This window comes from Delphinapterus leucas, chromosome 16 (genome assembly GCF_059928025.1).
Source record: "Delphinapterus leucas isolate spDelLeu-1000000601 "Yukka" chromosome 16, BTC_Dleu_Yukka2, whole genome shotgun sequence".
NCBI classification, from domain to species: Eukaryota; Metazoa; Chordata; class Mammalia; order Artiodactyla; family Monodontidae; genus Delphinapterus; species Delphinapterus leucas.
The window spans coordinates 50,006,133-50,020,781 of record NC_143144.1 but is presented as its reverse complement, the minus strand read 5'-3'; the positions used below and the strand labels follow the sequence as shown (position 1 = coordinate 50,020,781).

At 38.8% G+C, this 14,649-nt stretch overlaps 1 protein-coding gene across 1 annotated transcript; it reads right to left on the bottom strand.

Moving 5' to 3' along the window:
• Nucleotides 1–238: 238 nt before the first annotated feature.
• On the bottom strand, nt 239–13,874 carry LOC111172637 (gastric triacylglycerol lipase). The gene is made up of 9 exons (XM_022569544.3): nt 13,773–13,874; nt 13,447–13,564; nt 12,714–12,912; nt 11,506–11,615; nt 7,221–7,357; nt 5,287–5,433; nt 4,247–4,318; nt 3,767–3,838; nt 239–735 (listed from the first exon to the last, which is right to left on the bottom strand). The coding sequence occupies exons 1-9, from the start codon at nt 13,872–13,874 to the stop codon at nt 499–501; spliced, it is 1,194 nt and encodes a 397-aa protein (XP_022425252.3). The 3' UTR covers nt 239–498.
• Between the last annotated feature and the right edge of the window lie 775 nt (nt 13,875–14,649).

Genomic DNA, 14,649 nt, shown 5'->3' with positions numbered 1-14,649 from the left:
TTCAATTTACAGTCTAATTTGCCTTTTCATGGAGTTTAACAAGCAAAAGAGCAAGTGATATCCCCATAGCACAGATGGAGAGACTGAGCTTTAGCAACAATAGACAATAGAAAGAAAACAATTTACTCAATCTCAAGTGTGCATACGAGGTATCAATACTCAACCCCAAGACTGTCTTTTGGCAACACCCATGATTCATGGCTCATTATCTACCTGGAGTTTAGAAGATAAACTGAATGGGAGGATTGGAAGGGAAGTTTCACCTCCCCAAGACTGTGTTCACTCAAGAGTTTCTAGATAAATTTTCAAGTGAAAAAAATCTAATTTAAAAAAATTATTTTCAATTAAAAATGACCAGTGAAAAGTTTGTGGATGCTAATATATTTTGAAAGTCAGAATTACAGAAAGAAACATTGCATTTAAAACAGTACAGAAAACTATGTGGAAGAGAAGAAATCGTTTTGGGAAAAGTAAATGAATAATTCTTTAAATCCAGCACTACTTTTTATCTTCTGCCATCATAGAAATGATTTCATTGTAAACTTCTCGAGGTGCATCCATTGCCCAGATAAAGTCCAAGTGATTGTAAGTAGGAATTTCCTTGTGGTAAATGAGATTAGACAGTTTTGGAAGCAAAAGACCAACATCCTGAGGGTCAGCCAACAGGTCATTGTCACCACTCCATACTGCAATTGGTACATCCATGGCTGTCAAATTGTAGTTGGGAGGTGTGGCCTAAAACACCAGAGGAAGAGAATCAGAGTTTTAAGAATCAGAGTTTTTATAAGTAACTGCACTTGAAACTCAATACTTACTCAGTGGGTAGATTAGATATCATTAACCTAGTTTTTTAAAAATTGAGATATAATTGATATATAGCATTATACTAGTTGCAGGTGCACTACAATGATTCCATACATGTATACATTGTGAAATGATGACCACAATAAATCTAGTTAACATCTACCAGCACATGTAGTTTTTTTATATATATATTTATAATGAGAGCTTTTTTTTTTTTTTTTTTTTTGCGGTATGCGGGCCTCTCACTGTTGTGGCCTCTCCTGTTGCGGAGCACAGGCTCTGGACCCGCAGGCTCAGCGGCCATGGCTCACGGGCCCAGCCGCTCCACGACATGTGGGATCTATCCGGAACGGGGCACGAACCCGTGTCCCCTGCATCGGCAGGTGGACTCTCAACCACTGCGCCACCAGGGAAGCCCAATGAGAGCTTTTAAGATATACTCTCTTGGCGACTTTCAAATATACAGTACGGTATTATTATCTATAGTCACCACGCTGTACATTACATCTCCAGGTCGTACTTATTTTATAACTGGAAGTTCATACTTTTTGACCACCTTTACCCATTTTGCCCACGCCTCTGGCAACCACCAATCTGTTTTCCGTACCTATGAAGTTTTTAAATTTTTTTTTTTTTAGATTCCACATGTAAGTGAGATCATACAATATTTATCTGTCTGTGTCTAACTTATTTCATGTAGCATAATATCCTCAAGGTCCATCCATGTTGTCACAAGTGGCATGACCCAGTTTCATAAGTAAATCTTAACAATTATTGCTCAGAGTTACCTTTATCCACAGAGGAACATGGATGCAATGTTTTAAATCAGTGCTTCTCAAATTCTAAAGGCCCTGTGAATCACTAGGGGATCTTAATAAAATGAAGACTCTGATCCAGTATATCTGGAGGAAGAGCCTAGATTCTACATTCCCAGACGATGCTGAGGCTGCTGGTCCTGGACCATGCTTTGAATAGGTGGGCTTTAGATAATAATTCTTACAAAGTAAAAACTTAGATTTCAACTCAAGCTGAAGGAAGTGAATGTGACTGAATTTAAGTGTGATAGATAGTTTCTACACAAATAGTTACTCAAAATGTCCTGAGTCATTTATTTTGGCTTTGTATGGCCTCCCAGTATAGTCATTCCATAGGTGATCATTTCATTTAAGGAGCTGTATTTGTTAAATACTTGCCTGATTTTACTAAATATACGTTCAAATTCTGAGAAAATCTATCAGTAGCCCCATTTCCTATTTCTACAAAATCTCCATTCACACAAAGATTTTAGAGATTCATAAAGCAGGCCAAGGGGACAAGAGAATCACCGCTAACTTTCCCACAGTTCACAGAGAATTTTGTTAGTTTTTAAAGACGATATTCTCAAGAATTCTATTACGAATATTTTCTTTATCCTTATGTAATAGCCAATTCACCAAAGAAAAATATTTTATTATATGCAATTTTTTCATAGTATTTTAATACTTTACTATATTCCTTTATATGTTGAAGAAAAGGGAAAATTGTGGAGAATATCTATAAGAATAAACCTACTTTTCTTTACTCATATTCCACTATTCAAAGTGTTTTCCAGAACCTAGCTTCTGGCTCTTAAATTAGTGTCACTCCCTCAGTCAGTTGAAACCATCCTGAGTTTGGCTTTGTTGAAGGGAGAATGGAATTGGGGGTGGGTGTTTCATGCCCCACTTGGCCCTTCAAGACGGAGTCTCTGATTACTGTTATTAGAGCCCAGTATAAAGATAGAGTCTGTGTCTGGGGGGTTTGAGGTTGTGATGGTTGGGGGGAAAAGTCTTTACAACAAATGTTTGATCTGATTGTGTTCAGAAAACCTCTTTAAAGACATCAGAGATGTAAAAACAAGGAGGCTGGGCCATCTTTTTCACACAAAAGACATTATGGTGAAAAGATATAAATCCCTTGTAGATATTGAGTCATTGAAGCAGACGAAAATTAATAGGGTTGTTACTTGGTTGGAAAATTGGATGTGGGGTGAAGTAGAAGGGGAAAGAATTACCAAAAAAACACAGAGCAATTCTCTCATTCAAAATTAGCCTGTGACAATCTGAGAGTTTATCCTGAGCTGACATTACCCATTAATTACTGTCAATAACTCCCTGAGTCTGGGTGGAGAGATGAAAAGTTATTGTCCCAACTTATATTAACTTCAGGTACGATGGACTCCAAAGCCTGGCTTCTTTGTACTACAAGTGGGAGGAATGCTCAGTATGTCTACCTGCATGCAAGGCTCTTGTCTGCTGAAAAATATTTCCAGCCTTGAACTGCAAGCATACCATCCTTCTTTTATGTCTGGGAATATGGTGAGAAAACTTCTCTGCCCATCAACAAAGGATAGGAAATTGTTTAAGAAGACCAGAGATTACAGCTCTATCCCATGAACAGTTAGAGTTATTGGTTTAGGGAATTCCCTGGCGGTCCTGTGGTTAAGACTCTGCACTGTCACTGCCAGGAGCCTGGGTTTGATCCCTGGTCGGGGAACTAAGATCTGGTAAGCCTCGCAGAGCAGCCAAAAAAAAAAAAAAAGGAGTTATTGGTTTATTTTGGTTTATTATAACAGTTAGTTGCACTTTGGAAAGGAGAAGACAGCATGCCGGGGGTCTGGGATACAGGGCAGATCTGTCTAATGCAGCGAGGGGTGATAAGATCTAGAAGGTTCTCACTGCAGTGGTGTGGTACTTTGAGGGCAGCTTGAATGAGCACAGACACTGGAGCGTGAAGGCTCAGTGGAGGAATTAGAGACCAGTGTGATGTTCCACATGACAAAAAGACTCAAAGGATAGAGTCATCTAGTTTATAATTTCCTTAAGGCTAGGTCTAGGCAACAACATTCCTTTGGAAAATACCTGCAAAGTTATCATAATTTCATCTTTAACTTTTTATATCTTTGTCTTTCAAAGTGCAAATAACCTCAACTTAAGATGCTTACCTGGTTATAATGCAGTAGGTTCTGAGTTGGGGTTCCCCAGTCAAAACCTTGGAACTTCCCAGACTTAACAGCCTAATGTAGAGAAATTAAAGACACAAGGAAATTAAAAAGTCACTTGGCTATGTAAATAATAAAATGCCAACTTTTCCAAGTAGTCTACTTTTAATTTAAATATTATTTAAAATTTTTTTCTCATTCCAAAAATAGACTATTAATCCTCCACAACAATTTATTCAAGTTTAAATGCAGCTTTGCTTGAAATAATTTCAAGTCATAATCATCATTTATTTCTTGTTACCCAAAGCAGCTGTTTTTTGTAGGATTTTCATTCACACGGATTGATAGATATTTTCATCTGGTAGTCACGTGCCAGAAAAATTCCCTTTTAGAAGCATTTGACAGAATATTTTAAGACTGTGCTTTAGGTAAATTGTTAATGGTTTGGCCCACAAAAAAAGTTTTAGCAGCTCGAAGTGATACCTGACTCCAGTGGAGGGCGTTTTGAACTGAAGTTCCTGCTGGATTATGCGCTAGATACACATCTAAGCGACTCTAGAAAGCAAACACACAAGCACGCACATGCGCACTTAGATGTATGTTCAGTTTCTCACAAACATCTAAGACTTAACTTTTTCTGATCTAGATCAAGTTTTATGGGCAGCATTACTGGCAGGATACGAGCAAAAAAGTTGTACATCACTTTATGGCTTGCAAACTGTGATTATATGGGCTAATTTCGAGGGTATATAACTAAACTAAACAATTTTGAGGGAGAATAGGTGTCAGTGTATCATACTATTAGTAGCAAAACATGATATACTACGAGCATTGTTTTGTACTATGTTCTATATACTTTACATATGTTAGCTCATTTAATCTTCACAACAACTCATTTCATGGATAAGGAAATCAAGATGGAGGAGTTCAAGTGTGCTGCAAAGATAGGATTTGAATTTAGGCTTTTACCCTGAATCCATATTCTTAACTACTTTCTGATACTGCGTTTTGTCATATGTGCTTTTAAACATCCACTTGGTGCAAAGCAAATGAAATAGAAGGTAAAGAGTGTGGACAAGATCTTACATAAATGCTCTGAAACAAGTTTTAGAAAGTGTATGGAGATGACTATCAGCATTAAAAATATTTAAAGTAATATTCAATATCTAGACATATTTTTCCTACAGAGGAACCTGACAACTTGGTTCAATGCCTCCGCTCACAGAATTTAAATGTCACACCAATTATTCAGGTGATCAGAAGTGAGTAGGGAGTTTTTTGTTTTGTTTTGTTTTTCCTACAAGCTGTTTACTTCAGGGCACAGTGAGGTGATGGAAGAAATGTGGAGGCAACAAAACTGCGAGCAATGACTTGTGATTTCTCGTGGGCTTATCTGCATATCATGGACAGAATTCTGAAGTGACTCCTGGTTCTAATAAAGTACCATTCCTAAGTGATGATGAGACAAGTAATCATGAGGGTTGCTCAAAATATTCAGAATAGAAATTTCAATGCATACAAACCATGTTCAAGTTTTTATTATCAAATCCAGTCATGGCAAACAAGGCATTCCTACAAAGGACATTCAGCATCTCACGGGCGCACACTTCAGCACCAAGAAATTTTTCCAAAAAATTGTGTGGGTAGAACATTTTGTTACCAAATAGAATCTGAAAAATAAAAGCATCATTAAAGATTTGCAAATAACAAGCTGCAGAAAAGACATTAATTTGTCTTGTTTACTGGTACAAATGGGAATAGACATTATATTTTCATACTTCTATATGTTGTCTTAAGAGGTTTAAATACTCTCTCTCATTGAATCCCCACAATAAAGATATGGAATGGACAGTGCAGGTATGAGTATTGAGTATTAATTGCTGCATTGAGAACTGCACTGGGTGCTGAGAAGTATAAGACACAGAGTTACAGTCTAGTTGGGGCCATAGGAGTTAGGGAATAAACTCATAAAACAACATGGCAGAATATCATAATTAAGTGCCAAGATGTGTGATTTCGGCAATAAATAATAAAAAAAAATCAGGATGGGAAATGGTGACTTCTAAGCCATATTTTCAGCAAAACCTTTAAGAAGACAAAGAGGCTTGGTAGTTTAAAAATTGAAAGGACACACCCTAATTGTTCTTAAAATAAGTAGACACTTTGTTATCCCCATTTTATTTAATTTATTGAAGTATAGTTGACTTACAATATTATGTTAGTTTCAGGTGTACAACAGAGAGACTCCATATTTTCAAAATTATACCCCATACAAAGTTATTATAAAGTATTAACTCTATTCCTTGTGCTATACATTATATCCATGTGACTTACTTATTTTTTAACTGGTAGTTTGTACCCTGTTATCCCCATTTTATACGTGAGAACATAAGGCTAATGAAGAGTCAGGATCTTGGTCTAGCGAGAACTGGATTACAGCTAGAATCTTGATCTGAGCCTCAAGCCTCTGACCTAAGGTCTAATGCTTTTTTAAAAACCTCTCTCTACATTGCCTGTCAGAAAATCTGAATATGAGTAAGAAACAAACAATTTCTGAATCAATGCAACCTGTAAACATACTCAGGGTCATCACACAATTTTACATTTTGAGTAAAAGCTTTACAAATGTAGTTGGTCTGTAGGTAAAATCTCTTAGATTTTAGGCATGCGTGTTAATTGAGTGAAAAAAAAAAAAGAATAGCACTCAACCACAGAAGAAAATGGCACCATTAAATTTTGTAGCCTGAGGTAAACTGTTCTCCTAAAGGAGCCTGTGTATGTGTGTGTATGTGTTAGTTTCGGTGGGTGGGAGAAGTCAGTGATTAAACACTGGAAAAAGGAAAGATTATTAATTCCCTACCATGTATGCCTCCATAATATTTACAGTTTATTGAAATCTATGCTACTGCCCTATGAAATCCCCATTTAAAGAGGAAGGAACTCTTAGGAAAAGGCTTGGAAAGCCAAGGATATTATGATAAGTGGTCTCCGAGTCCTTGCCTCACTTCACCATTTCTATCTTCCCCCCTCTCTCCTTTTCCCTTTCCTTCCTTTTCTTTCCTATCCTTCTTCTTCCCACTTTTCTTGGACCAGGTGGTTTAGGCTTCTCATTTGACTCTTTTGCTTTTATTTCCCTTTCCCTGGTCTTGGGGGGGAAATCACAGCCTTGAAGACCTGTGTGGGTGCTTGGTAAAGAAACATCCATGGAAGGAGCAAAAACTCTCCCAGGCATTGCTAATCCACACAAAGTAATCGAGAATAAAGAAATCGGTGGGGATCTCATAAACTATAATGGGGATTAAACCATGGTCAGTGCTATTCAAGAAATAATATAAACATGTTAATTTCCATCCTTGAATATAAACATGATTGTCCACCAGGTGTTTGTTCTCTTTCCATCACTTTGAAATACACAAACAATTTAATATCTTAGACCCAGTTAAAGGGAATCACATACCTTGAAGAGGAAGGGAGGAATGAGTGAAAGTTTGTTCAACAGGCTTTTGGTATACTTCACTGTGGCAACTGGGGCTAATGCATAGAAGGCTTTGCTTTTTTGAGCCAGGGTGGGATTTGTAGAAAAGGCGATAAAACCTGAAAAAGAACAACAAAAGGTGAAAGGTGTGTGTGTGCGTGTATGCTTTACAATGTGACATTACTTTGGATTTACTAAGGGTGCCATCTGGGACAATCTGAAATCGACAGAATGATCAGATTTTAGTATATTTGTTTTATTTTCATAGATTCTCTCTGGGAACATGAGGGTAGAACTTTTTGAAAGTTATAATAAACTGTTTTATCTGATTTTAGAAAATAGGCCAACTTTAGAATAATCATGTGGTAACAAAAACGTTCTATTACAACAGGTTTGGTTCAGTTTAAAATTATCTAATCTCATAACAATGAGATAATTAACATTTAATATGAGTAGGGTATATAAGTGGAAAGGTTAAAGCACAAATTTGAAATGTGTCCAAACAGAGTTTGAAACCTGGTTCTGTGATTTATTAGCTTTGTGACATTGGAAAAGTCACCTAAACTCTAACAGCCTTTGTTTCCTCATCTAAAAATGCATGTAATAATGAATGCTTCCTTGGGTTGTTTAGGAAATACTTGAGGTGAATCATGTAAAGTATTTACCAGGAACTAGTCACATGGTAAATGCTTGACAAATGAGAAGCCGAGATAATTCCAGCATCTATATACAATAAACATTCTCAGCCCGTCTGCTTTTAATTGTTTTCATGAACAGTAGCATATAAATAGACTGGGTTCTAATCAAAGAATTATCAACTTAAATTCTTTTTTTTTTTTTTTTTCTGCGGTATGTGGGCCTCTCACTGTTGTGGCCTCTCCGGTTGCGGAGCACAGGCTCTGGACGTGCAGTCTCAGCGGCCATGGCTCACGGGCCCATGGCTCACGCTCCGCGGCATGTGGGATCTTCCCGGACCGGGGCACGAACCCGTGTCCCCTGCATCGGCAGGTGGACTCTCTACCACTGCGCCACCAGGGAAGCCCTCAACTTAAATTCTTCACAGTTGAATTACATAGGACAATCTCTCCCTACTGTTAATAATGACATATTGACGAGACTCAATAATGCCCTGAAACAAAATTTTTCCGACTTATACAACGGCCTCAGTTACATAATATCCAGCCTGATCCCAATGGAGGAAGAATGGTCTTTCCAAGAGCACTCTGTTTATTAAGGGATTCTTTATCTGGTTGCCTAACTCTGCAGATATCAGCCAACAGATCATCCAGAGTAAGCAAGAATCACACGCAAGGAGCCTGAGTGGGTGTCCATGGGTCCATATAGGGTCAGGACAGGTGACTTCTCAGAATAAACTTAATCCCATTTAGACACAATTCTATCAAGGATACTTATCTAACTTTCAAGTACACAGCAGATTGATTGGAAGATGTAAATTAGAAGGCAGAAAAAAATTTCCCAAAATTTATGAGTATGGTGACATAATGACAAGCTATCCAATGGTGAAAAAGAAGAATGAAAAGAAGTTCAAATGAAAGAAAGGCAAAATTTAAATACTCAAGAGACTGGTAGGTTGGAGTTATTTTGTGTCAGGACAAGCAGTTCTATTGATATCAATAACTCCTAAGGAAATTGTTGCATTTCAGCTAAATGCAATCATTTTATAGCCCTATATCATTGAAAAAAGTTAAGCTATGTTCAACATGTTCTATTTAAAAAAGCATGGACATCGGTCATAAGTTGAGGTAGATTTCCATCCAAAAGGGTTAAATTTTGGATAGTTTTGGAAACTAAAGGAGTAAATTTTAGGAATCTAGAACATTTCTCACTTTTTAACAAAGAATTTGAATCCATGGTTAACCATGTGTTTTGTTGCTGTTCTTCATTGCCCCGATTTCTCTTCGAGTCCAAGGCATTTATTCAGCTGAAGCTGCAGGGAGACTTTTGATTTTGCATTTGCTCAGGAGAACCCAAGGTCCCTTCCTGGGTCATCCTGCATTGAATGACTGGTCAACAAATGGGTAAAGGACCAGCCAGCTAGTTCCACTGATGAAGACTCTGAAGAGCCATGTCATACAGAGCTGGCTGAGGACTTTTGGGGACTGCATCACTGCCCAACTTCTCCCTCTGCCTAGTCCTGCTTTTTTGCCCTTTCCTCTAAAAGTGCTTTTATTAAAAAAAAAAAAAATAGCACAAATCCTCATCTCCTTGGGCCCATAACATATTACACAATGACAGAAACATTGGGAAGCTCTTCCTCACTGACCCTTTTTTCTGTCTAAAATTCTACCAGTGGGATCCATGCTTTAGGATGAACAAGCAGTGGGAAGAGAACTTCCACAGGCTTCTACCAAGCATTTCATCCACTCTCCTGAATATGCCCATATATGGACATTGGGATTGTTTAGAATTGTAGTAGGAAGTAATGTCACTGGCTGACAGTGAGGATCAACATAAAAAATACACCATTATTTCTCCCATATAATCTCCTATTCCCCCTTCTGCTTTCATCCTTTCTCTTCCCTTTACAGTTTCTCTCATGGTCTCTTAAATTTCCTTGATTATGCTTTTGTCCCAACCATTCCACCAAAGTTGCTGTTAGAAAGGTTCCCTTATAGCTTCTAGGTTGCCAGAACCAAGGGTCAGTTCTCAGACTTCATTTCACACGATTGATCAAAGCCTCTTCCACAGTTGACTGCAGTATTTTCCTAATAATACTTTCTCTACTTGCCTTCCAGAACACTAGACGTTCCTGGCTTCCCTTACACCACAGTCACCATTATTTTCCAGTTTATTCACTTGATTCGTCCTCATCTTCCAAATCAATTGTGGCCCAGGCCTTAGGGCTTGGACCCCTCCTCTTTTCTGTCTGAGCTCAATTCTTTGCTTATTGCATTCTGTCTCATGTACTGATGATTCACATTTTGTATTTTCAGCCCAATCTTCCCTCCTAAACTCCAGATTTGTATCTACAGTTGACTGCTTGACGTTCCACTTGGATCTCCAATAGCACCTAACACTTGGGTCCAGAACTGGGCCCCTGCTCTCCCCACCACCTCAGCTGTTCTTACTGTCTCCCTCGTCTTCGCTAATGGCATCTCCATCATCCCAGTGCTCTGGCCATAAATCGTGGTGTCATCCATGACTCCTCTTTCTCTTACACTCCATATCCATTACATAAGCAAATTCTGCTGGTCCCCCCCACCCACCCCTCTATATATATATAGAAAATACGTCTAGAACCTAACCAGGTATCTTTACCACCCCCTCTTCTGGGTCACTATCATCTCTCCCCTGGGGTACAGGAAGAGTTCAGTGACTGCTTTCTCTGCTCCAGCCCTGTTTTCCTTCAACAACCGGAAGGATCCTGCTAACAAGTCAGATCATGTAACTCCTCTACTCAAACTTTTCTATGGTTTCCTTTTCACTCAGAGAGAAAGCAAAAATCCCTACAACAGCCTCAAAAGCCCTGAATAGTCGGCCCTCCTCGCCACTCCCACCCAACTCATCTTTGTCTCTCTCAATCTGATTCATCCACACAATGAACAGCCCCATTGCTGTTCCTTGAATGTGCTGCGTGTGCTGTAGTGTCAGATCTTTTGTGCTATCTGTTCCCTCCTCCTGGAATATCAGTCTTCCAGGTATGAGCTTGGCTCACTGACTTCCTTCACGTTTACTTAGAAAGTACTTGGTGGTGTTCCTGGTATAAAATTGCTGTGTACCCCTCTGATGCTCCCTAATCTGACCCCCTGATTTATTTTTCTTTTCATAGTATTATCATTATCTAGCATAGTATGTATTTTACTTTTTAATTTTTATTATTTTCTCTACCTTCTCCTGCTAGAGTATAAGTAGTAGGAAGACAGAGATTTTAAACTATTTAATTTTTGCTGTATTCTTAGGATATATTATAGGTGCCCCATAAATATGGTTGAATGAATGGAATAAACTGAGACCAGAGCCTGTGTGGTACAAAGTTTCAGAGCATTGGCTTGGGCATCAGATTTCCTGACCTGGTATGTGAGCTACCCTATTTGTAATAACTGTGTTACCTTACACGAACTATTTATTTACCTGCTCTTTAGTTTCACTGTATATACAGTAGGAATAATAATGGTCTTACATCATTGGGTTGCTGTAGACATTATATAATGAATGGAAAGCAATTAGCATGATGACCAGCATGTCTGCATAACCACTGGAAAGGGGTCTATATGAACTAAACTACCTGCTAACTGCTGTTACCTACCAATGGTGGTACCCTGGGAATGGCCAACATAGTGTAGCTTCTCCTGTCCAGTTTTACTTAAAATGAAGTTGATTGTGGATAGAAGGTCATATTTAGCCATTTCATCAAAGCTGCAAGAAAAAAAGACAAAATAAAAATGAATACATTTCCTTGCTCTACTTTCTATAAGTCAACCTATTTAAGGTAAGGTTTCCTTTGAAAAATAGAAAACTAGATTCTCTAAGCATTGTTGCTTATAGACTGTTAGTGAGTGTCAGGGGCTTTTTGGGGTGGCTTCTCATAAACAGCTGACATCATTTCTGAAGCACAGCACATCATTTCTGAAGCACAGCTACAATTTAATCCAAACACAATAGTAGCTGTAGCTGGGGAATACTTCTACCCTTGAACCTGAATGTCAGATTTAATAATCATTTGTATGTTGTGTTCCACTGCCATGTAATATGAACAGAAAAATCAGCCAGAAAAACCCTTTGAAAACGAGAACAGGCTATGCCACTCCCCTTTTGAAAACTTTCCAGGAGCTTCTCATTACACTTAGAATGAGCTCCAAGGCCTTAACCAAGACCTATGCAGCCTGGCCTGATTTGGCCCTTGTCAGCATCTCTAGTCTCCTCTCCTCTCACTCGCCCTCTTCCTCGCTACACTCGGGACACACGAGCTTCTTTCACTTCCTGGAACTTCTAAGAGCACCTTTGCACCTCATCGTCATCAGGCAAATTCTCTTCTCCACTTCCATTAGTAATTTCTAGGAATAAGGCACAAGAGGGCCAGTGAGAGGAAATCTTTGATAATCTCCCCATGGTGTCAGAATTTCATTGTCTTCCCCACCCCCACTTGAATACTGATGATGACGGGTGCTGTTCATGAACCCCAACTGGGTTTAACCTTCTAGTAATCCTTGTGGATGTTCCTTCAGAATCTGCTGGGGGCAGCAAATTTCCTTGCTTCAGTCATTTCGCTCATTCCTTGTGGAAAAGCATATTTAGGGAATCCCGTAACAATGGTTACTGGCATCACAGACAGTTTGGAGGAAAGGCTACCCTTGGAATGAGGTGTAAGGAAGAATCCAAAAATGTATTAGAATGAAGATGGCATCCTTCTCCTCCTATTTGGAGTGTAATTTGTTAAAATGAGGCTAGGCTGGAAGCAGTGAATACCCATGCTTTTTAACTCAATATTTATTTTCAATCGTTCCTTTTCTTTACCTGAAAGCCCAGAATTCAGCTGAGTCTGGTGAATAGTATAAATTTGTCCTGGCCCAGGTATTTCCTCTGCTGTTTCCCAGCCACACATCATATCCAGCATCCGCCAGGAGGAAGCCCAGGCTGTTGTTGGGTAGGTTGGAAATCCAGTTTGTGGCCGATGCTAGGAAACCATGCTGCAGAAGCACAACAGGTCTCTGACCTAAAGAAGATAATTGTTAAAATCTTTATAAGCTCACTCCTTATTCTCAGATAAACATGAAGATAGAAACAGGCTTTTATATGAATAGAATTAAAAACGTTTGCTTGGTGAGGTGAATATTTCTGAATACGTTATCTTAATTGTGGTGACAGTTTCTCAGATGAAAAAACATGTCAAATTGTACACTTTAAATATGTGCAGTTGATTGTATGCCAATTAAACCTCAAAAACCTATTGAAAAAATTATATTCTAAGGAAATTCAGCATTATGTTAATTAAGTGGGTCTTCTATTCAGGGGCTCTGAGTTTCCACCCAGCACGACAAACTAAAATCATGGGCCAGTGCGCTTCACATCAGAGAAACCAATGTAAATCTGGTATCACTCAGACCCTCAGCTTAATCTCAGAGACCAAGGTGGTTCAGGTTTTTTTTGAGTAACTTAATCTAGTGTTTTATGATTAGAATATTTTTGACTGGAATGTATTTGATTCAGGATTTGAGACACTCATTTTTTTCCCCCACACCAATCCTACCCAAATGATTAGCATCATTCTTCCCATGAGGAATCCGATAGAGCTGAAGGATGTAACCATCCACAGTTATAACTTTGTGCATTTCACTTCGGTAACCCCAGTAGGAAATCATCTGACTCTGAATGCAGAAAAGACAAAACATTTAACTTCATGAGTATACTTGGCCACTTTGGATTTTTAAAATAGAATTTCTTATTGGTTGGGGTAACATCTACTTTGTAAAGAAATCTTTCAGACTTTATAATAAATCATGAAGGATTAATGAGAGCAATAGTATCAATATCTTTGGAAGTGTTTTTTAAATATTAGTGATATGAATAACTTACAATATTCATATTGGCTTCAGGGTTCATCGCTTTTTTTCCAAGGAAACAAAATGAATTTCCAGACATGTGGATGAAACACATTGTTACAAGTAGCCACCACATTTTCAACCTATTAGAGGAAAAAAGTTATTGCATGATGTTTGTGTTTAAGGAGAGCCTGAGAACAAGGACTCGCCGCAGAGGGATCAAGGTTGGCAGATGGCAGGAGAACCCGGGTCCGAGGATCCAGTGCTTGGTATATGAGATCCAACAGGGTCTTGTCTTCAGAGAACTCACCACATCGTGAGGGGAGAGACAGATGTGTAAAGAATCCTGCAGTGGAGTGCATCATGTGCTCAGATGAAGACCAAAGCCCAGAAAAGGGCATGTCCAGTCCAGGATCCCTCATCAAGGAAGGACTTTGATTTCTGTCTGGAACCTGTGGATTCCCATGTGATCAAAACCACAGGAAGGACACTCTCAGGCCTGCCTGTCACAGGGAGAGGGCTGGGGAGCTGGGGCATGGGGCGGGTGGAGGGCAGGAGTCCAGCCGCACATTGTGCCCCATCATAATGGACTCAGCAGTGTAGTCCTGTCTGCTCACCTCCCCAGGATTGTCTGTCCTTCCAACCCATTTCTCAAACCAGGTTTCTAGCCTTAGTCATGAGTGTCTGCAAAATCTCTGAGTTTCAAAATGTTGTACCTTCACTTTAATAATAATCTAAACAAATTGACAGGAGAATAAAAAAATTTGCATGTAGTAAATGTTACAATATAACATAAAGTCATGATATTGAGCTGCCTTGCTATTTGCTTCATAGATTTTCCATTTATTACCTTATTTGTCCTATTGTTCTCCTTGTTTCTCATCACTTTGTCAATTAGTAGGTTTTTATAA

Bases quoted from the DNA above. Each gene is read 5' to 3' on its own strand.
- LOC111172637 (XM_022569544.3), bottom strand. From the start codon at position 13,874: ATGTGGTGGCTACTTGTAACAATGTGTTTCATCCACATGTCTGGAAAT. The intron at 7,358-11,505 runs GTAGGTAACAGC...GTTCTTTTTCAG, and splicing joins TTCCCAGGGTACCACCATTG to GTTTTATCGCCTTTTCTACA. The intron at 3,839-4,246 runs GTATCACTTCGA...TCTCTACATTAG, and splicing joins ACGCCCTCCACTGGAGTCAG to GCTGTTAAGTCTGGGAAGTT.